Source organism: Oncorhynchus clarkii, chromosome 30, assembly GCF_045791955.1.
Source record: "Oncorhynchus clarkii lewisi isolate Uvic-CL-2024 chromosome 30, UVic_Ocla_1.0, whole genome shotgun sequence".
NCBI classification, from domain to species: Eukaryota; Metazoa; Chordata; class Actinopteri; order Salmoniformes; family Salmonidae; genus Oncorhynchus; species Oncorhynchus clarkii.
In genome coordinates, this window is record NC_092176.1 from 28,793,641 (window position 1) to 28,815,251 (window position 21,611).

General features: G+C 42.2%; 1 protein-coding gene across 6 annotated transcripts; it reads right to left on the minus strand.

Moving 5' to 3' along the window:
• Positions 1-128: 128 nt before the first annotated feature.
• Positions 129-20,734, minus strand: LOC139389793 (cytochrome b561 family, member A3a). Of its 6 annotated transcripts, none has more exons than XM_071136741.1 (7): positions 20,556-20,734; positions 18,982-19,132; positions 18,064-18,271; positions 10,376-10,584; positions 10,035-10,189; positions 2,665-2,833; positions 129-2,337 (listed from the first exon to the last, which is right to left on the minus strand). In XM_071136741.1, exons 2-7 carry the CDS (start codon positions 19,117-19,119, stop codon positions 2,314-2,316), a joined length of 903 nt encoding a protein of 300 aa, XP_070992842.1. In that variant the 5' UTR covers positions 19,120-19,132; positions 20,556-20,734; the 3' UTR covers positions 129-2,313. The 6 variants fall into 6 exon arrangements, with proteins under 6 accessions (XP_070992842.1, XP_070992843.1, XP_070992844.1 ...); XM_071136742.1 differs by having other exon boundaries at positions 20,570-20,723; XM_071136743.1 differs by having other exon boundaries at positions 20,317-20,722.
• Between the last annotated feature and the right edge of the window lie 877 nt (positions 20,735-21,611).

Below are 21,611 nucleotides of genomic sequence, written 5' to 3' on the forward strand. Positions count from 1 at the left end.
CAACCATCTTGCTTTTGTGCCACATTTGTAATTTCGGCACACAGAACCAAAAAGCACACCCTTGTCATGAATTGAGTGTATTCATGTATGGTAACACTGTGACATTCAGAAAGCAAAGATCCACATACTTTTTTTTGTGATCAAATGTTTATTTTGTAATAATAGTCAGCAAACATGAATACATACAAACATGAATACATACAAAATTAAGCTACTCCACCATCCCCCCATCCCAATCTCACCCCACCCAAGGACCAAATTAAATAACAGATCCACACACTTTGTGTAACATTTTGCTCTTGTATAGCCTAGCCTACTATATCTAAAATGTCTTGTAGCCCGCAAAACACATATGTGCTATTGCGCACGACTATCAATTTAGTGTGATATTTGCTCTCTACACTGAATCCTTGATACTGCTGCCACCATGTGAAAAACATATAGCCCATTAATATTTTTGAATTTTTATTTAACAAGGTAAGTTGACCGAGAACACATTTTCATTTACAGCAACAACCTGGGGAGTAGTTACAGGGGAGAGGAGATGAATGAGCCAATTGTAAACTGGGGATGATTAGGTGACCATGATGGTATGTGGGCCAGATTGGGAATTTAGCCAGGACACCAGGGTTAACACCCCTACTCTTATGAAATGTTCCATGGGATCTTTAGTGACCACAGACACCCATTTAACAACCCATCCGAAAGACAGCACCCTACACAGGGCAATGTCCCCAATCACTGCCCTGGGACATTGGTATATATATATTTTTAAAATATTACCAAAAGGTGCCTCCTACTGGCCCTCCAACACCACTTCCAGCAGCATCTGGTCTCCCTTCCAGGGACCAACCCTGCATAGTTTCAGAAACAAGCCAGCAGTGGGATGCAGGGTGGTATGCTGCTGGCCATATAGGCCTAGCTGTAGCTTTCTCTACCCCATAAGAACACAACATATTGTTTGTGTGGCCAAACACTGAATGGTCAATATAAAGAATTGAAATGAGCATTGAACAGATTCCAAAATCCCAGACTGTAGCTTTAATGATGAGGCTACAGCCTAAATTGCATGCACAACAGGAATGGCAGTCACAAAGAACTGCTGAAATACCGTGTTATCTTTGAGTATATCATACTTTATTCATGATTTTATTCATAAAAAAGAAGGAAGCGATGTAAAATCTACTATTTAATACATTTATAAAACTTATATATTGATGGGACACATACTATAGCTTACAACACTGTCATGACCAGGGCCAGCACTAGTCTTTTGGGGGCCCTAAGCAAGATTTGCTTGGGGGGAGCTCCACCTCGCAGCCAAAAGATTACCGTGGTCCCATCTTGACAGCGGAGAGAAACATTTTTAAGTTTGAAAGTAAATTTCATGCAATTCTACTCATTTTGCCATTGGACAGAGAGAAACATTTGCAGTTTACCAGCTGATTTTCAGCAATTTTACACATTTTGCCCTGACTTATGCCATGTTAAAGGGATATTTTGGGATTTTGACAACGAGGCCCTTTATCGACTTCCCCAGAGTCAGATGAACTTCTTGACACCATTTTAATGTCTCTGTGTGCGGTTTAAAGGAAGTTGCTAACTAGCACTATTGCAATGTCTAACTAGCATTAGCGCAATGACTGGAGGTCTATTGGTATCTGCTAGCATGCCAGCAGATAGCACAATAACTGGAAGTTTATGGGTAACGCTAGTTAGCATTGGCTTGCGAAACTACCTCTAGCCTGCCTCATACTGGACACAGAACCATAAAAATGGTATCCACAAGTTCATCTGACTCTGGAGAAGTAGATAAAGGGCCTCATTGCCGAAATCTCGAAGTATCACTTCAATATGATATCTGAGTGTGAATGACTAACAAAATCAATGTAAGCGCCCTGGAGTTCATGGCCCCTTGGCATGTGCCCTGCGTGCTGAGTCAGTAATTTGGCCATGATTACTACAATGTTTAGATAGCTGGCTAGACTAACTTACCAATCAAAACAGTTTTAGCTGACATTGGCTAATTCAGTGACTGTCAGTGTCTGATATAAGAGAAAAACTGCTGATGCAATAACACATTTTAAAATTGTACCTAGTGTGTTTTACTATATTAACTCTCAACAGTAAGTTCAGACCCCAAAGTGGCCAGGGGCCCTTATGCCCAGGGTTGGCCCTGGTCCTAGGACATTCAACATCTCATTATTTGCTTAAGGCAACTTTGGACCCAGCAGGGGCAGATAACATTTCTGGATAGCTTGCGTAGTATGGTTAGCGGCTGAGAGCGGGTTTGAAGCCTCCTCATCTCTTCTATTAGCTGTCGTCTTGAAGCAGTGGCTGCATGTGGAAACATTAAAGTTTGTTAAAAACACAAAGGAGTTGAATACATCTGTGAATACACTTTCACCTAGTATGAATATAGTATTGAAAAAAAAAAAGCATTTTCAGATGTCATTCAAATAATGAATTTGTTTTAGACCAAACAGGATTTATAACCATTTCACAACAACAAAAAAATACAAACAGCTATGAAGATAATACAGCTCTATCTGCATACATAGTATGGGACAAATCTGTTCTGATTTTTACACATCATATTCAGTGCTGCACTCGGTCAGGACATCAGACTTGGCAACATTACATCAGAAGGTTTGTTGCACTCACACTGTAGCCCAGGTCTTCACTTCGAGGCTCTGGTCGCTGCCATTTCTGATTGGACAGAATCTTCAGGACGACCAATCCAAAGGCTACAATCAAGACTCCTAACGAGTTGGCGACCAATGCCTCAGGTGGCAGGTTGCCATATGGCATTGTTCCATTGGTGGTTCCTTTCCTGAAGAAAGAATCAACAACACTTTGTACACAGTTTGAATAATATTGTCCAACACAGGTTGATGTCATTTTTGTCTTTAGCTATATTATGGAAATATGTGTATAAAGAGTACATTGTTTCCTACTCAATAAAAAAATATAAAATGTTTCCCAAATGGCAACCTATTCCCTAGTACAATATTTCTCAATCCTGTTCCTTGGGATTCAAAGGGGTGCACATGTTAGTTTTTTCCCTAGCACTAACATAGAGTGCGTTTGGAAAGTATTCAGACCCGTTGACTTTTTCCACATTGGATTAAATGTTTTTTTCCCCTCATCAACCTACACACAATACCCCATAACGACAAAGCAAAAACAGGTTTTTAGATTTTTTTGAAATAGTATATACAGTGCCTTGCGAAAGTATTCGCCCCCCTTGAACTTTGCGACCTTTTGCCACATTTCAGGCTTCAAACATAAAGATATAAAACTGTATTTTTTTGTGAAGAATCAACAACAAGTGGGACACAATCATGAAGTGGAACGACATTTATTGGATATTTCTAACTTTTTTAACAAATCAAAAACTGAAAAATTGGGCGTGCAAAATTATTCAGCCCCTTTACTTTCAGTGCAGCAAACTCTCTCCAGAAGTTCAGTGAGGATCTCTGAATGATCCAATGTTGACCTAAATGACTAATGATGATAAATACAATCCACCTGTGTGTAATCAAGTCTCCGTATAAATGCACCTGCACTGTGATAGTCTCAGAGGTCCGTTAAAAGCGCAGAGAGCATCATGAAGAACAAGGAACACACCAGGCAGGTCCGAGATACTGTTGTGAAGAAGTTTAAAGCCGGATTTGGATACAAAAAGATTTCCCAAGCTTTAAACATCCCAAGGAGCACTGTGCAAGCGATAATATTGAAATGGAAGGAGTATCAGACCACTGCAAATCTACCAAGACCTGGCCGTCCCTCTAAACTTTCAGCTCATACAAGGAGAAGACTGATCAGAGATGCAGCCAAGAGGCCCATGATCACTCTGGATGAACTGCAGAGATCTACAGCTGAGGTGGGAGACTCTGTCCATAGGACAACAATCAGTTGTATATTGCACAAATCTGGCCTTTATGGAAGAGTGGCAAGAAGAAAGCCATTTCTTAAAGATATCCATAAAAAGTGTTGTTTAAAGTTTGCCACAAGCCACCTGGGAGACACACCAAACATGTGGAAGAAGGTGCTCTGGTCAGATGAAACCAAAATTGAACTTTTTGGCAACAATGCAAAACGTTATGTTTGGCGTAAAAGCAACACAGCTGAACACACCATCTCCACTGTCAAACATGGTGGTGGCAGCATCATGGTTTGGGCCTGCTTTTCTTCAGCAGGGACAGGGAAGTTGTTTAAAATTGATGGGAAGATGGATGGAGCCAAATACAGGACCATTCTGGAAGAAAACCTGATGGAGTCTGCAAAAGACCTGAGACTGGGACGGAGATTTGTCTTCCAACAAGACAATGATCCAAAACATAAAGCAAAATCTACAATGGAATGGTTCAAAAATAAACATATCCAGGTGTTAGAATGGCCAAGTCAAAGTCCAGACCTGAATCCAATCGAGAATCTGTGGAAAGAACTGAAAACTGCTGTTCACAAATGCTCTCCATCCAACCTCACTGAGCTCGAGCTGTTTTGCAAGGAGGAATGGGAAAAAATTTCAGTCTCTCGATGTGCAAAACTGATAGAGACATACCCCAAGCGACTGTAATCGCAGCAAAAGGTGGCGCTACAAAGTATTAACTTAAGGGGGCTGAATAATTTTGCACGGCCAATTATTCAGTTTTTGATTTGTTAAAAAAGTTTGAAATATCCAATAAATGTCGTTCCACTTCATGATTGTGTCCCACTTGTTGTTGATTCTTCACAAAAAAATACAGTTTTATATCTTTATGTTTGAAGCCTGAAATGTGGCAAAAGGTCGCAAAGTTCAAGGGGGCCAAATACTTTCGCAAGGCACTGTGTAATATATATATATATATATATATATATATATATATATATATATATATATATATATAAAAGAAATGCAAATTTCACATTTACATAAGCCTTCAGACCCTTTACTCCAACCCGATTACAGCCTCGCGTCTGCTTTGGTAAGATGCTACAAGCTTGGTACACCTATATTTGGGGAGTTTCTCCCATTCGTCTCTGCAGATCCTCTCAAGCTCTGTCAGGTTGGATGGGGAGCGACGTTGCACAGGTATATTCAGGTCTCTCCAGAGATGTTAGGTCTTGTTCAAATCTGGGCTCTGGCTGGGCTACTCAAGGACATTCAGAGACTTGCCCCGAAGCCACTCCTGCATTGTCTTGGCTGTGTGCTTAGGGTTGTTGTCCTGTTGGAAGATCAACCTTTTTCCCAGTCTGAGGTCCTGAGCGCTCTGGATCAGGATTTAATCAGGGATCTCTCTGTACTTTGCTCTGTTAAACTTTCCCACAATCCTGACTAGTCTCCCAGTCTCTGAAAATTATCCCCACAGAATGATGATGCCACCACCATGCTTCACAGTAGGGACGGTGCCAGGTTTCCTCCAGAAGTGAAGCTTGGCATTCAGGCCAAAGAGTTGAATCTTGGTTTCATCAGACCAGAGAATCTTGTCTCTCATGGTCTGAGAGTCTTCAGGTGCCTTTTGGCAAACTCCAAGCAGGCTGTCATGTGCCTTTTACTGAAGAGTGGCTTCTGTCTGGCCACTCTACCATAAAGGCCTGATTGGTGGAGTGCTGCCGAGATGGCTGTCCTTCTGGAAGGCTCTCGCATCTCCACAGAGGAACTGTGGAGCTCTGTCAGAGTGACCATCGGGTTCTTGGTCACCAACCTGACCAAGGCTCTTCTCCACTTCTCCACCGATTGCTCCGTTTGGCCTGGTGGCCAGCTCAAGGAAGAGTCTTGATGGTTCCAAACTTCTTCCATTTAAGAATGATGGAGGCCACTGTGTTCTTGGGGACCTTTAATGTTGAAGACATTTTTTGGTACCCTTCCCCAAACCTGCTCTTCCCCTGCTCTTCCCCAAACCTGCTCCTCTTATTCTCTGTCCCCAACGCCCTAGGCGACCAGTTTTGATAGCCTTCAGCCGCATCCTCATACTACTCCTTCTCTGTTCCGCGGGTGATGTGGAGGTAAACCCAGGCCCTGCATGTCCACAGGCACCCTCATTTGTTGACTTCTGTGATCGAAAAAGCCTTGGTTTCATGCATGTCAACATCAGAAGCCTCCTCCCTAAGTTTGTCTTACTCACTGCTCTAGCACACTCTGCTAACCCAGATGTCCTTGCCGTGTCTGAATCCTGGCTCAGGGAGGCCACCAAAAATTCTGCGATTTCCATACCCAACTATAACATCTTCCGTCAAGATAGAACTGCCAAAGGGGGAGGAGTTGCAGTCTACTACAGAGATAGCCTGCAAAGTAATGTCATACTTTCCAGGTCCATACCCAAACAGTTCGAACTACTAATTTTGAAAATTACTCTTTCCAGAAATAAGTCTCTCACTGTTGCCGCCTGCTACCGACCCCCCTCAGCTCCCAGCTGTGCCCTGGACACCATTTGTGAATTGATCGCCCCCCATCTAGCTTCAGAGTTTGTTCTGTTAGGTGACCTAAACTGGGATATGCTTAACACCCCGGCAGTCCTACAATCTAAGCTAGATGCCCTCAATCTCACTCAAATCATCAAGGAACCCACCAGGTACAACCCTAACTCTGTAAACAAGGGCACCCTCATAGACGTCATCCTGACCAACTGGCCCTCCAAATACACCTCCGCTGTCTTCAACCAGGATCTCAGCGATCACTGCCTCATTGCCTGTATCCGCTACGGAGCCGCAGTCAAACGACCACCCCTCATCACTGTCAAACGCTCCCTAAAACACTTCTGTGAGCAGGCCTTTCTAATCGACCTGGCCCGGGTATCCTGGAAGGACAATGACCTCATCCCGTCAGTGGAGGATGCCTGGTCTTTCTTTAAAAGTAACTTCCTCACCATTTTAGATAAGCATGCTCCGTTCAAAAAATGCAGAACTAAGAACAGATATAGCCCCTGGTTCACTCCAGACCTGACTGCCCTCGACCAGCACAAAAACATCCTGTGGCGGACTGCAATAACATCGAATAGTCCCCGCGATATGCAACTGTTCAGGGAAGTCAGGAACCAATACACACAGTCAGTCAGGAAAGCTAAAGCCAACTTCTTCAGGCAGAAGTTTGCATCCTGTAGCTCCAACTCCAAAAAGTTCTGGGACACTGTGAAGTCCATGGAGAACAAGAGCACCTCCTCCCAGCTGCCCACTGCACTGAGGCTAGGTAACACGGTCACCACCGATAAATCCATGATTATCGAAAACGGCTGGCCATGCCTTCCGCCTGGCTACTCCAACCTCGGCCAACAGCCCCCCCCCCCCCCCCCCGCAGCTACTCGCCCAAGCCTCTCCAGGTTCTCCTTTACCCAAATCCAGATAGCAGATGTTCTGAAAGTGCTGCAAAACCTGGACCCGTACAAATCAGCTGGGCTTGACAATCTGGACCCTCTATTCCTGAAACTATCCCCCGCCATTGTCGCAACCCCTATTACCAGCCTGTTCAACCTCTCTTTCATATCGTCTGAGATCCCCAAGGATTGGAAAGCTGCCGCAGTCATCCCCCTCTTCAAAGGGGGCGACACCCTGGACCCAAACTGTTACAGACTTATATCCATCCTACCCTGCCTATCTAAGGTCTTCGAAAGCCAAGTCAACAAACAGGTCACTGACCATCTCGAATCCCACCGTACCTTCTCCGCTGTGCAATCTGGTTTCCGAGCCGGTCACGGGTGTACCTCAGCCACGCTCAAGGTACTAAACGATATCATAACCGCCATCGATAAAAGACAGTACTGTGCAGCCGTCTTCATAGACCTTGCCAAGGCTTTCGACTCTGTCAATCACCGTATTCTTATCGGCAGACTCAGTAGCCTCGGTTTTTCGGATGACTGCCTTGCCTGGTTCACCAATTACTTTGCAGACAGAGTTCAGTGTGTCAAATCGGAGGGCATGCTGTCCGGTCCTCTGGCAGTCTCTATGGGGGTGCCACAGGGTTCAATTCTCGGGCCGACTCTTTTCTCTGTATATATCAATGATGTTTCTCATGCTGCGGGCGATTCCCTGATCCACCTCTACGCAGACGACACCATTCTATATACTTCCGGCCCGTCCTTGGACACTGTGCTATCTAACCTCCAAACGAGCTTCAATGCCATACAGCACTCCTTCCGTGGCCTCCAACTGCTCTTAAACGCTAGTAAAACCAAATGCATGCTTTTCAACCGTTCGCTGCCTGCACCCGCACGCCTGACCAGCATCACCACCCTGGATGGTTCCGACCTTGAATATGTGGACATCTATAAGTACCTAGGTGTCTGGCTAGACTCTAAACTCTCCTTCCAGACCCATATCAAACATCTCCAATCGAAAATCAAATCAAGAGTCGGCTTTCTATTCCGCAACAAAGCCTCCTTCACTCACGCCGCCAAACTTACCCTAGTAAAACTGACTATCCTACCGATCCTCGACTTCGGCGATGTCATCTACAAAATTGCTTCCAACACTCTACTCAGCAAACTGGATGCAGTTTATCACAGTGCCATCCGTTTTGTCACTAAAGCACCTTATACCACCCACCACTGCGACTTGTATGCTCTAGTCGGCTGGCCCTCGCTACATATTCGTCGCCAGACCCACTGGCTCCAGGTCATCTACAAGTCCATGCTAGGTAAAGCTCCGCCTTATCTCAGTTCACTGGTTACGATGGCAACACCCATCCGTAGCACGCGCTCCAGCAGGTGTATCTCACTGATCATCCCTAAAGCCAACACCTCATTTGGCCGCCTTTCGTTCCAGTTCTCTGCTGCCTGTGACTGGAACGAATTGCAAAAATCGCTGAAGTTGGAGACTTTTATCTCCCTCACCAACTTCAAACATCTGCTATCTGAGCAGCTAACCGATCGCTGCAGCTGTACATAGTCTATTGGTAAATAGCCCACCCATTTTCACCTACCTCATCCCCATACTGTTTTTATTTATTTATTTTTCTGCTCTTTTGCACACCAATATCTCTACCTGTACATAACCATCTGATCATTTATCACTCCAGTGTTAATCTGCATAATTGTAATTATTCGCCTACCTTCTCATGCCTTTTGCACACAATGTATATAGACTCCCCTTTTTTCTACTGTGTTATTGACTTGTTAATTGTTTACTCCATGTGTAACTCTGTGTTGTCTGTTCACACTGCTATGCCTTATCTTGGCCAGGTCGCAGTTGCAAATGAGAACTTGTTCTCAACTAGCCTACCTGGTTAAATAAAGGTGAAATAAAAAAATAAAATAAAAAAATCTGTGCCTCGACAAAATCCTGTCTTGGAGCTATACGGACACTTCCTTTGACCACATGGCTTGGTTTTTGCTCTGACATGAACTGTCAACTGTAGGTCCTTATATAGACAGGTGAGTGCCTTTCCAAATTATGTCCAATCAATTTAATTTAAAACAGCTGGACTCCAATCAAGTTATAGAAACATCTCAAGGATGATCAATGGAAACAGGATGCACCTAAGCTCAATTTCAAGTCTCATAGCAAAGGGTCTGAATAATTATGTAAATGAAGTATTTCAGTTTTTAATTTCTAATACATTTGTAAAACATTCTAAGAACCTGTTTTCTACTTTGTGTGTAGAATAGAATAAGAATAAGTCTGTAAGGTAAAAAATGTGGAAAAAGTCAAGGGGTCTGAATACTTTCAGAATGCACTGTACATGATTGAAATCAAAGTCTTGAATGAAATGTTAGCACTTCCAAAAAAAATGTGAAACACTGCCCTAGTGTACTGCTTTTCACCTATGAGGCCTAGTCAAAAGTATTGCACTACACTCTTAGAAAAAAAGGAGCTATCTAGAACCTAAAAGGGTTCTTTGGCTGTCCCCATAGCATAACCCTTTTCAGTTCAAGGTAGAACCCTTTTGGATTCCATGTTCATTTCAACAGAGGGTTCTACATGGAACCCAACAGGGTTCTACGTGGAACCAAAAAGGGTTATCCTATGGGGACAACCGAAGAACCCTTTTCGAACCCTTTTTTCTAAGAGTGTATAGTGAATAGGGTGCTATTTGAGATGCAGCCAATGTCTCTTACAGTGCAAAGAAGAGCTTCTCGTTGATCCCTGAAATGCAGGATACAATGCTGAGTATCAGTATGCAGCCTCCCATCCACACATGGGCAGGCTTAAGCAGCTTGCGGAATGACAAAGGTGAGCAGGGTAGGAGGAAGCCAGCAAGGCCCATCACCCACTGAAAACAAAACATATGTCACCATCTCACAGTCATAGAAAGTGGCATTACGATTTTAACAATCGCCATACATGCCAAGTACGACATAATACGTTTAGGCCATTATATGGCGTAATATGAGCTGACAATTGTTTTTAAGACAATGCCGTTTTAATTTGTGTGCTGGCAGTGGCAGATATACTAAACCTGAGTGGTGAAGAGTGCTGTAGTGCAAATGCCAATCCAGCTGTGCAAGGAGTAGAGGTTGGGAGTGCTGTTGGTGTGGTGGAAGTCAAACACAGCACAGAGGCCAAGGATGGAGCAGAGCAGGGCCAGGAGCATGACACCAGCATGCAGCAGTTTCCAGGGCAGCTTATTCTGCCCCCATGTGAGCGGAATGCGGTACAACACCGCTCCTAGAGATAAGACAGGTAAAGACACAAAAATGTAAAAAGGTCACCACTCACTTTACTTGGATATCAGCTGAAATTGAAGCTTTGTTTTAATTGTCTTTCTCTCGTGTATACAGTACACAAGGGTTATTCAACTATATTCGTACAGGGGCCAGATCTAAAATTGCAGGGGGGCCAGACATTTTCCATAAGCGATTATTCTTTGGAAGAACTGTATAAACTGTATAAAAAAGCAACACACAAACACACCAATAAAGCACTTATCTTAAAATTGAATGTTGCTAAAAGTAATTATGAAAGAAGTGGAAGGCGCAGTCGAGGTGCAACCAAAACATTTTATAATCATTGAAAAGGAAAAGCACAACTAGGGCTGTAGCGTCACAAAATTTAATCAGCCTGTGATTGTCAAGCAAATAACGGTGGGTATCATGGTAATTGACAGTTAATTAACAAACACATTTCACATCTCAGGGCTTCCAAATATAGCCTACAAGACATTTTTAAAAGTCTAATAAATCCATGTAATATAGCCTACACCTTCACAATAATTCCATTATTTATTTTAGACAGGTCTAAAGACGCATGATTTTAAGAAAATTTAGTCTATTTCAGAAGAAAAGAACAGCATACTCTGAGTTGTCCTTATGTTAGGTCCTGATGTGGCTATGCCAAATGGTTGTGGGCTACAATAGTTCATTTAGAAGACAAGATTTCCTTAAAATTCCATTTCATTATCTTATAGTATGAAGAATACAATTGAACAAAGCTGAATAAAATATAAATATTTTCTCCAAACGATTTGAGGGAGTGCGCACATGCGGCTATTCTGCGTTGAGCGGTTGACAAATATATAGGTACCCCTTATATGCTACATTTAGAGTTATTAATGTAACTTTACTTGTTCTACAAACGTTGGGCTATATGTTTAGATGTTTTTATTCATTGTAAGGCTGCACGATGAGACGCTAATGATGATTTGAAAAAAGTAACTTGAAAGGCATAAGCTCTTTTTTGCGCAGGCTGTACACACTCCAATAGTCTCTCATTCACAATTTGACAAGCACTTGATAATGCATCGAATTTCATGGCGGCATCCCCTTTCTGGCCGTAATGCACTCTAAAAAAATCCATGCCTTTTGCGGCCTGGAGTGCGGAGTTGTGCCCTTCGCAATTCGAAGTGTCTCTCACTCGCATGGCTCTCCATCACGTGATCGGGTCTTCACAAGCTACAAGTCAGACACCTCCGGGATGCAACTGCGCAAATTCCTTATCCAATTCCGAGGTGCATATTGGAAGATATTGGAAGAAATGTCCACATTTACTTTTCGTCAGCCAACAAGATGAGTAGGCCTAACGAACAGCAAAAGCACGAGCCTATGTTAACTACTACTATCTACTACTATCCCCCATCGTAGAGAAGTCGACCTATTATATTATGTGCGAGAAATAAATATTCCAAACATAGTCTGGGACAGTTGTGGAATGAGATGGATCCCAAATTAATACAACAACTAGCATCAAAAAAAAATGTTTTATGCAATGTGGCTGACGCAACAGATCAGAACGTTTAGCTTAAAATGTTGATAAACTATTAGGTTATTTCTTCACAATATAAGCGCAGCAATAAGCACATGGTAGTAGGCTATAAGTGCGAATGTTCCATTAGTGGAAAACACCATTATAAAAAGTGACCACAAATATAATTATGCATGTAATGCTTGCATTATAAAGGTCATTTTTACGCTGAAAATTGTCTTCCTCAAACTTGAAACTGACGCTGGAGATGGCTGCCGTTTTACTGTCTCCTAACCAATTGTGCTATTGTGTGTGTTTTTTCGCAACTTATTTTGTACATACTGTTTCTGCCACCGTCTCTTATGACTGAAAAGAGCTTCAAGATATCTGGACAGTACTAGAGGAAGATTTTTTTAATGAGTCGAATGCGAAGGATTTACTTCAGACTCCCGAACAAGGCCCTCATCCCCATCATTCGCAGGAGAAAGAGACAGAGATATCGGGACATAGGTTGGGGTGCCTTGTATCCTACGGCAATTGGATAATCTGCCTTTACCATCAGTCCTATTAGCCAACGTACAATCATTGGATAACAAAATATATGAACTAGGATCACATATACAGTGGCAAGAAAAAGTATGTGAACCCTTTGGAATTATCTGGATGTCTGCATAAATTTGACATACAATTTGATCCGATCTTCATCTAAGTCACAACAATAGACAAACATAGTGTGCTTAAACTAATACCACACAAATTATTGTATTTTTCTTGTCTATATTGTATACATTGTTTAAACATTCACAGTGTAGGTTGGAAAAAGTATGTGAACACCTAGGCTAATGACTTCTCCAAAAGCTAATTGGAATCAGGAGTCAACTAACCTGGAGTCGAATCAATGAGACGAGATTGGAGATTTTGGTTAGAGCTGCCCTGCCCCCGAAAAAAGACTACAAGAAGCATTGCGTGATGTGAACCATGCCTCGAACAAAAGACATATCAGAAGACCTAATATTAAGAATTGCTGCCTTGCATAAAGCTGTAAAGAGTTACAAAAATATCTCTAAAAGTCAGTCCACAGGAGAAATTTTAGCCCTGTTGCTACTGTCCCTAGGAGAGGCCGTCCTGCAAAGATGACTACAAGAGCACAGCGCACAATGCTCAATGAGGTTAAGAAGAATCCTAGAGTATCAGCTAAAGACTTACAGAAATCTCTGGAACATGCTAACATCTCTGTTGACGAGTCTACAATTCTGCTTACAAGCTAATTTTAAAGCTGTAAGCACCAGAGACTAAGTTCAATAAAGAAGTGGTCAGATGACGTAGATACTAAGATACAGGACTGTTTTGTAAGCACAGACTGGAATATGTTCTGGGATTCTTCCAGTGGCATTGAGGAGTACACCACATCAGTCACTGGCTTCATCAATAACTGCATCGATGACATCATCCCCACAGTGACTGTACGTACATACCCCAACCAAAAGCCATGGATTACAGGCAACATTCGCACTGAGCTAAAGGGTAGAGCTGCCGCTTTCAAGGAGTGGGACTCTAACTCGGAAGCTTATGATGCTTATGATGCCCTCCAACGAACTATCAAACAGGCAAAGAGTCAATACAGGATTAAGATTGAATCATATTACACCGGCTCTGACGCACGTTGGATGTGGCAGGGCTGGCAAACTATTACAGACTACAAAGGGAAGCACAGCTGCGAGCTGCCCAGTGACACAAGCCTACCAGACGAGCTAAATTACTTCTATGCACGTTTCGAGGAGAGCAACACTGAAACATGCATGAGAGCATCAGCTGTTCCGGACAACTGTGTGATCACACTCTCCGTAGCCGACGTGAGTAATACCTTTAAACAGGTCAACATTCACAAGGCAGCAGGGCCAGACGGATTACTAGGATGTGTACTCCGAGCATGCGCTGACCAACTGGCAAGTGTCTTCACTGACATTTTCAATCTCTTTTTGACTGAGTCTGTAATACCAACATATTTCAAGCAGACCACCATAGTCCCTGTGCCCAAGAAGACTAAGGTAACATGCCTACATGACTACCGACCCGTAGCGCTCACGTCTGTAACCATGAAGTGCTTTGAAAGGCTGGTCATGGCTCATATCAACACCATTATCCCAGAAACCCTAGATCCACTTCAATTTGCATCCCGCCTCAACAGATCCACAGATGATGCCATCTCTATTGCACTCCACACTGCCCGTTCCCACCTGGACAAAAGGAACACCTATGTGAGAATGCTATTCATTGACTACAGCTCAGCGTTAACACCATAGTGCCCTCAAAGATCATCACTAAGCTCACAACAGCCTGATTACCGACCACGATGAGACAGCCTATAGGGAGATCAGAGACCTGGCCGTGTAGTGCCAGGATAAAAACCTCTTCGTCAATATGATCAGGACAAAGGAGATGATTGTGGACTACAGGAAAAGGAGGACCGAGCACACCCCCATTCTCATCGACGGGGCTGTAGTGGAGCAGGATGAGAGCTTCAATTTCCTTGGCGTCCACATCACCAACAAACTATCATGGTCCAAACACACCAAGACAGTTGTGAAGAGGGCACGACGAAGACTATTCAATCTCAGGAGTCTGAAAAGATTTGGCATTGGTCCTCAGATCCTCAAAAAGTTCTACAGCTGCACCATCGAGAGCATCTGGTTGCACCACTACCTGGAATGGCAACTGCTCGGCCTCGGCCCAGTACATCGCTGGGTCCAAGCTTCCCGCCATCCAGGACCTCTATACCAGGCGGTGTCAAAGGAAGGCCCTAAAAATTGTCAAAGACTTCAGCCACCCTAGTCATAGACCGTTCTCTCTGCTACCGCATGGCAAGCGGTACCGGAGTGCCAAGTCTAGGTCCAAAAGGCTTCTAAACAGCTTCTACCTCCAAGCCATAAGACTCATGAACAGGTAATCAAATGGCTACCCTGACTATTTGCATTGCCCCCCCACACTGCTGCTACTCTCTGCTTATTATCTATGCATAGTCACTAACTCTACCGACATGTACATTTGACCTCAATTACCTCTACTAACTTGTGCCCCCGCACATTGACTCTGTACCAGTACCCTGTGTATATAGCCTCGCTAATGTTATTTTACTGCTGCTCTTTAATTATTTGTTATTTACATTTTTTATTTAATACTTATTTTCTTAAAACTGCATTGTTGGTTAAGGGCTTGTAAGTAAGTATTTCACTGTAAGGTCTATTTGCCGCATGTGACAAATACATACAAATTGATTTATAGTGGAGTGGTAACGCGCGTGCTAGCAGTTGCTCCCGACGCCACTTGGGTACACTGCAGCATACACCGAGAGGCTCTTGCTACCAAGGGAAAGCCTGACAGCTTGAACAACGTTTTGGACACTACAGTGAAAATGGTTGACCTTGTTCAAGCAAGGCCCCTGAACTCTCGTGTATTTTCTGCACTATGCAATGACATGGGCAGCGACCATGTAACGCTTTTACAACATACAGAAGTGCGCTAGTTATCAAGAGGCAAAGTATTGACACATTGTTTTTAATTGAAAGACGAGCTTCAAATTTTGACCACCGCTTGCATGATGACGAGTTTCTCACACAACTGGCCTATCTGAGTGATGTTTTTTCTCACCTGAATGATCTGAATCTAGGATTACAGGGACTCTCCACAACGATATTAAATGTGCTGGATTCGTTATCCCTTTCATGCCCTGCCTCCAGTCCACTTACCGCTATCTGAACTAGAGAGCCTCATCGGAATTGCAACAAGCGGTTCTGTGAAAATGTAATATAATCAGAAGCCACTGCCAGATTTCTCTATCCTGCCTTGGCAAATCGCGCTGTTAAGACACTGATGCCCTTTGCAACCACGTACCTATGTGAGAGTGGATTGTCGGCCATCACTAGCATGAAAACTACATACAGGCACAGACTGTGTGTGGGAAATGATTTAAAACAGACTCTCCCCAATACAACCCAACATTGCAGAGTTATGTGAATCCTTTCAAGCACACCCTTCTCATTAACCTGTGGCGAGTTATTCACAATTTTCAATGAACAAATAAGGTTATATATGTAATGGTTAAATAAAGAGCAAAATTATTTATTATTATTATATTATTATTTGTCACTTCCCACGACCCAGGTTGTGACAAAAACTCACACTCAATCTTATGTTTAATAAATGTATCATATAGTGTGTGTGTGGCAGGCTTACAATGACTGCAAAAAAACAACATTTGAGAGTGCGCTGACCCTAGTGCTAGAGGGGGTGCACAGCTGGAGGTTGAATGTTTGAAGGGGTACAGGACTATAAAACGTTTGGGAACCACTGGGATAGGCTACATGAGGTGGCGACTATGATTAGACAATGTTGGAAAAAAAGTATTTGTTTCTTATCATTCACAAGTGATAATATATAATTCACCAGTGATAGGCTAATATTGTTACCTATCAGACTATTCTTGATTTAATCTTGTCTTTACATACACTAAGTAATATATGTGTGACATTTGTTTTGATTTAGAATGGACCATTATCATTCACCTGTATCGAAAAATACATGTAATCTAAGCACTTAAATAGCGAATGGAGGATGCTTTTCCCCATGATTTATTTTCATGCCAGCCAGGTAAGCTATACTCCTGTTGTAAAGAGAAGCAATATGCTTAATATTAGGAAAGTTTAGAAATAAATATAGTAGGCCTAGTCTATAGAAAGCTGATGGTATCCTCGTCTTTTTATTTACTGCCATCACTATAGAAATGTTGCGCAACATGAGCTCATGGGCTCTCATAAAGTGTTTGATGGGATTTTGATTAGAGGGACAATAGAGTGCTGAGTACCAGACCGTTAGCAAGTTTGGTAGGCTACTAATGACCAGCAGCAGCATTAGAGCTTGGAGAAGCCTAATAACCATGTCTAAATGGTCATGTGGAATTTGACTACCTTCATGACTCGTGACCGCCAGTGTGGCGGTAATACGGTGACCGCAACAGCCCTAGGCACAATGCTCGCGCTCACCATTTTTTTAAACAACTATAAAAAGTAATTAGGTCATTTTAAAATGATCTGAAAACTATGCATCTCAATAAATAACACAAGGATGTGTCAAATCAGGTAATGCCAAATTCCAGTCTGAAGGAAGTATGCTTTGAATTAATTTCCCCCAGTCATTAGATGTTTTTCTGTCACGCTCCCTTCTAATGATTCCTTGTGAGCATCAGAGAGGGAAACAGAAGGCACGTATTTGTTCCTGAGAGTTGTAGCTTTGGGGTCATATTGTGTAGATTAAACTGTTCAAACGCTTGAGCCAAATTCATATGAAGAAAACATTATCCATATAGGCGCTAGACTGCAAAAAATCACATTTTGGCACTGAATGTCAGATTTTGGCAACGATTTTTTTGCAAATCTTTTATTAATGTTCAGAATTGATCAAAGGGCCAGTCTAAATGAATAAACGGCCCGGATCTGGCCCACGGGCCTCCAGTTGAATATCCCTGCAGTACACTGTCAACGTGGTTAAGTTCTTGACATGCATACGGCGCAAGGGAAAGACGAGAAGGGAGCAGCGAAGGAAGTTAAGGTGACTTTATTTCGCTTTCTATATGCCGAAACACCAGCACAGAACATCTTCATATCCTACATAACATTATATATCCAAACATGAATCATTCATTGCGATTGAAATGCTTTCAGTTCTTATTTCCAATTCATGTCTGAGACACATTCATCTGCATCAACAAGGGAATGTGAAACCACTTGATTGTAGTTTCACTACAACTGACTAAGCCACTCACCTACATAACAAACCCCCATACATAACACAAACTATCCAAACCTGAGACAGTCATTGTAATTAAAAAAACATCAAGTTCTCATTTCAAAGGCTGAGACACATCTGCCTGCACCAAAGACTGGAAGTAAAAGCACTTCCTGAGCCACTCACCATTGCCGTAGAGCACGACCAGACCTGTGACCATCAGGACAGGGTGCCAGTTAAACTGAAGAGCCGAGCCATCCCAGGCAAAGCCACCACGCCACTGGGAGTTCCAGATGGACACAAACACCACACAGGCGATCCCCAGGCACAGGCACAGCAGGTAGCAGAAGTAGAAAGACACAATGGATCTCATCCTGGTAGAACAATCTGCAAGCTAGTTTGAGAACACAAGAAAAAAATGGAAAGAAAGTTATTTAATGGAATTGCATGGTTACAGAAGTCTGGACATTTTCAGAGTAGGAATAAACCTCCACTCTGAGAGGTGTGAAGCAGGTCAAATGGACAATAATAAAAGCCTAGGCTATACAGTAAAAACATACCTACAGTTTGTCGTCACTATCTTATCTCACCGTCAACACAAAATGAGCAAGATAAGACAACTAAAGTGTGATTCAGTTTCTGTTCTACTTCTGTGTCTAGTGGCTTGAAAAATCCCTAAATGGTTTCTGACCAAAATCAGTTGGGTCTAAATACCTTAATGTGGCTCCTACGTATGATGCTGCATTCATAACCAAGTGGGGTGGTGGTAATTACCAGTTGTGAAGTCGTAAATATGAGTTGGAGGCATTCACATGCTTTGAACTCATTGAGAAAATTCAATTGGCCAATGGCAACAAAGCTGCGTCAACATTAACTAAGAGTACAGCTATCATGTAAGCAAACAAATTATAGTGTTCAAAAAAACATTAATAGATTGTTATAAATAATGTTTTGTTGTTGCATTTAACAGCCCGAAATACAGTTGAAGGCCATTTTCTTAATATGTGACAGAGTTGGAGGACCGTTCAACTGGATTCTTCCCAGTTGTATGTGGTAAATACCACCTTCCCACTTGGTTATGAACGCAGCATTATGGCTACTCACAATGGCCCTTGATTTCAGTTCCTTTTTCATTGTGTCAACTGCTAACTCGCTTCCACATTCCATTGTCTCATTCCACTGGCTTAGGGGTAAGCACTCAGATGGGGTTGAACAGGTGTTAGGTGGGGTATAGTCATGCATGTGGTCAGGTGCCCTACATGAAAATAGTAAGGTATCACACACAGACTTAGGTAGACATCGCATCATTGTATCTGTCCCATTGTGGTGTCTGTGAGAGCACAGGCAGCGTCATTTAGGCCATCTGCATTTTGAAATAATCAATTTTCTTCTTCTAATACTTCTATAAATTGGCAACAAGGGCCTGGGTTCCGGCCTAGAAGCACCGTTTCGACTGCTCATAGAGTTTTGCTTCGATACGGCAGTTTAACCAACGCCCGGCCCAGAAAGACAATTTGCATAGACAGCAACATAGAGAAGTCATATTTGAAAATTCCTAATCAGAAACTTTGGTCATCACCTTTCTGCACAAAACTTCCAATGAATTATTAAAATAATCGTCGCTGAGGCCTATTTTCTTTCCCATTACACACATCCGAACATATGAACATTTTATATTCATGTCTGCCATGTTTTTGGATGATGTCGTTTCTGCTCTCTGTGCATACTGAGTGCTAGTGCGCATGTGAACCGGATGCAACCCAGATATAGACAGTCCATGAACGGACCGAGGTATAATTCATTATCATGAGTAGATTAACTTGAAAACAACAGTCGAACATATTGGACACAATCTCCAGTTCTTATTATATATCAGTGGTTGGCAAACAAACTGAAAAATTGCACACTATGAACAGGTATAAAGTCAAGGTTGGTGATTTACTGCCACCTGCAGTTATGGAATGTTTCCACATGCATATAATTCATTATCTGATCCATCCTGATGACATCATCTGATCCTTTCTTAACCCATAGGAAATCCCACCCAGTTGATTACAACAAAATGGTGAAAGTCCTCAATGCTGCTGCCCATGCTAACACAAGCTTTAGGGCACTAGAGTCCTTCATCTATCTCTATGGCATCACATCCATGATGCTTTGTGGGTAAATTGTGACGACTGACCTATAAATAATAAGTAGGCCTTGCTAGTTATTTATGATGCAAGGTTATTTGAAAATCAGTTATTCAGCAGTTGCATGCACTGTCGAACAAGCCCAGTTTCTATCCAAAATGGAACCACTTTTGACGAGAGACCGTACTTCCATTGAGTATGGATTATGTCTAAACAAAACTAAGGGCTTTTTAACCCTGGAGATATCAAACAGGTCTCACAAGAAAAATACTAGCTAGCTATGCACCGTCACCCTGAGATTGCCTACCTTAGAATACAGCGAGAATATTGTATGCAACACATCCAGAAGCCACATATGATATAAAACACCCACACATATCGGTAAAAACTAAAAACGGGAAATATTCCTTGTAAAAAAATTGTCAAAGACACATGCCACAAACTGAACAAAAATACATCCTAGCTAGCTAACAAAGATGTTGTTGATTGACCCGAGTTCATGAGTACACATAACGTTAGCTATAGTAAGTTTTCTTTAAGTTTTACCTAGCTCTTCCTACCTATCTTAAGATTCTTCCATATCAGCTTAGATCGAGATAATTAAATACTAACTATAATCATTGCCAAATGTTGTAAAGTTTAGAAATACATTATATTCAATCAGCACAAAAACGGCTGCTGGTGTTTATTACAAGTCACATTTCCTTATTGACCTCGCAAGGCATGATGGGAAATGTAATATAGGCTACAAACGATAAACTGTGTGCACGAACTTCCATAGTAGCCAACAACAACAGTGCCGTGTTGCATTGAACCTTTCTGTTGAAAATCTCTCTGTTGCTTGTATTATTGTAGTAGAGTTAAAACGGTTATTCCATCAAACTTCAAATTATTAGAATAGTACACAACGCAGAACAGATCAACTAGGTTGAGGGTCATGGCCAAAGCCCACCAACAGGAATATTCCAAGTTCAGACAGAAGGGAGTCAGATCGCTATGATCGCCAGGAACTTGACTTTTGGTCTCTATTTTTAATTGTTGCGCTACTGGTGATGCCTGTTGATGTTAGGTAGGCAGCTACAGTAGCTGAATGATGTTAACATCTTCGGGTTTTATTTCTCTAAATGTATTAAATGTCACCTACTAACACCCTGGTACACCTGTAGCTCCCGTTCTCCTCAGTCCAAGAAAACACAGATAAACATCTGTTGCAAATTACTCCTTTGTAGAAGTCCATAACGTGAAATAAATAAAACATCCCAAGGTTAATGCTGTAGATATTGTTAAAAGGGTGTTTGAGACTATTGAAACACGTAACTTTCAGAGTTTTACTGTTATTAATATAGTTTACAGAGTGCGAAAATTGTTCTAGCATGCCTTTCTGTGATGCAGACGGTTAGCTGAGCTGGTGATGGTGTTGCATTATTTATTTATTTTTTGATTTCACCTTTATTTAACCAGGTAAGGCAAGTTGAGAACAAGTTATCATTTACAATTGCGACTTGGCCAAGATAAAGCAAAGCAGTTCGACACGAACAACAACACAGAGTTACACATTGAGTAAAACAAACATACAGTCAATAATACAGTAGGAAAATGAGT

Bases quoted from the DNA above. Each gene is read 5' to 3' on its own strand.
- LOC139389793 (XM_071136743.1), bottom strand. From the start codon at position 20,351: ATGTGTTGCATACAATATTCTCGCTGTATTCTAAG. The intron at 19,133-20,316 runs GTAGGCAATCTC...ATTTTCATGTAG, and splicing joins TATTCTCGCTGTATTCTAAG to GGCACCTGACCACATGCATG. The intron at 10,585-18,063 runs GTGAGTGGCTCA...TCTTATCTCTAG, and splicing joins GGTCGTGCTCTACGGCAATG to GAGCGGTGTTGTACCGCATT.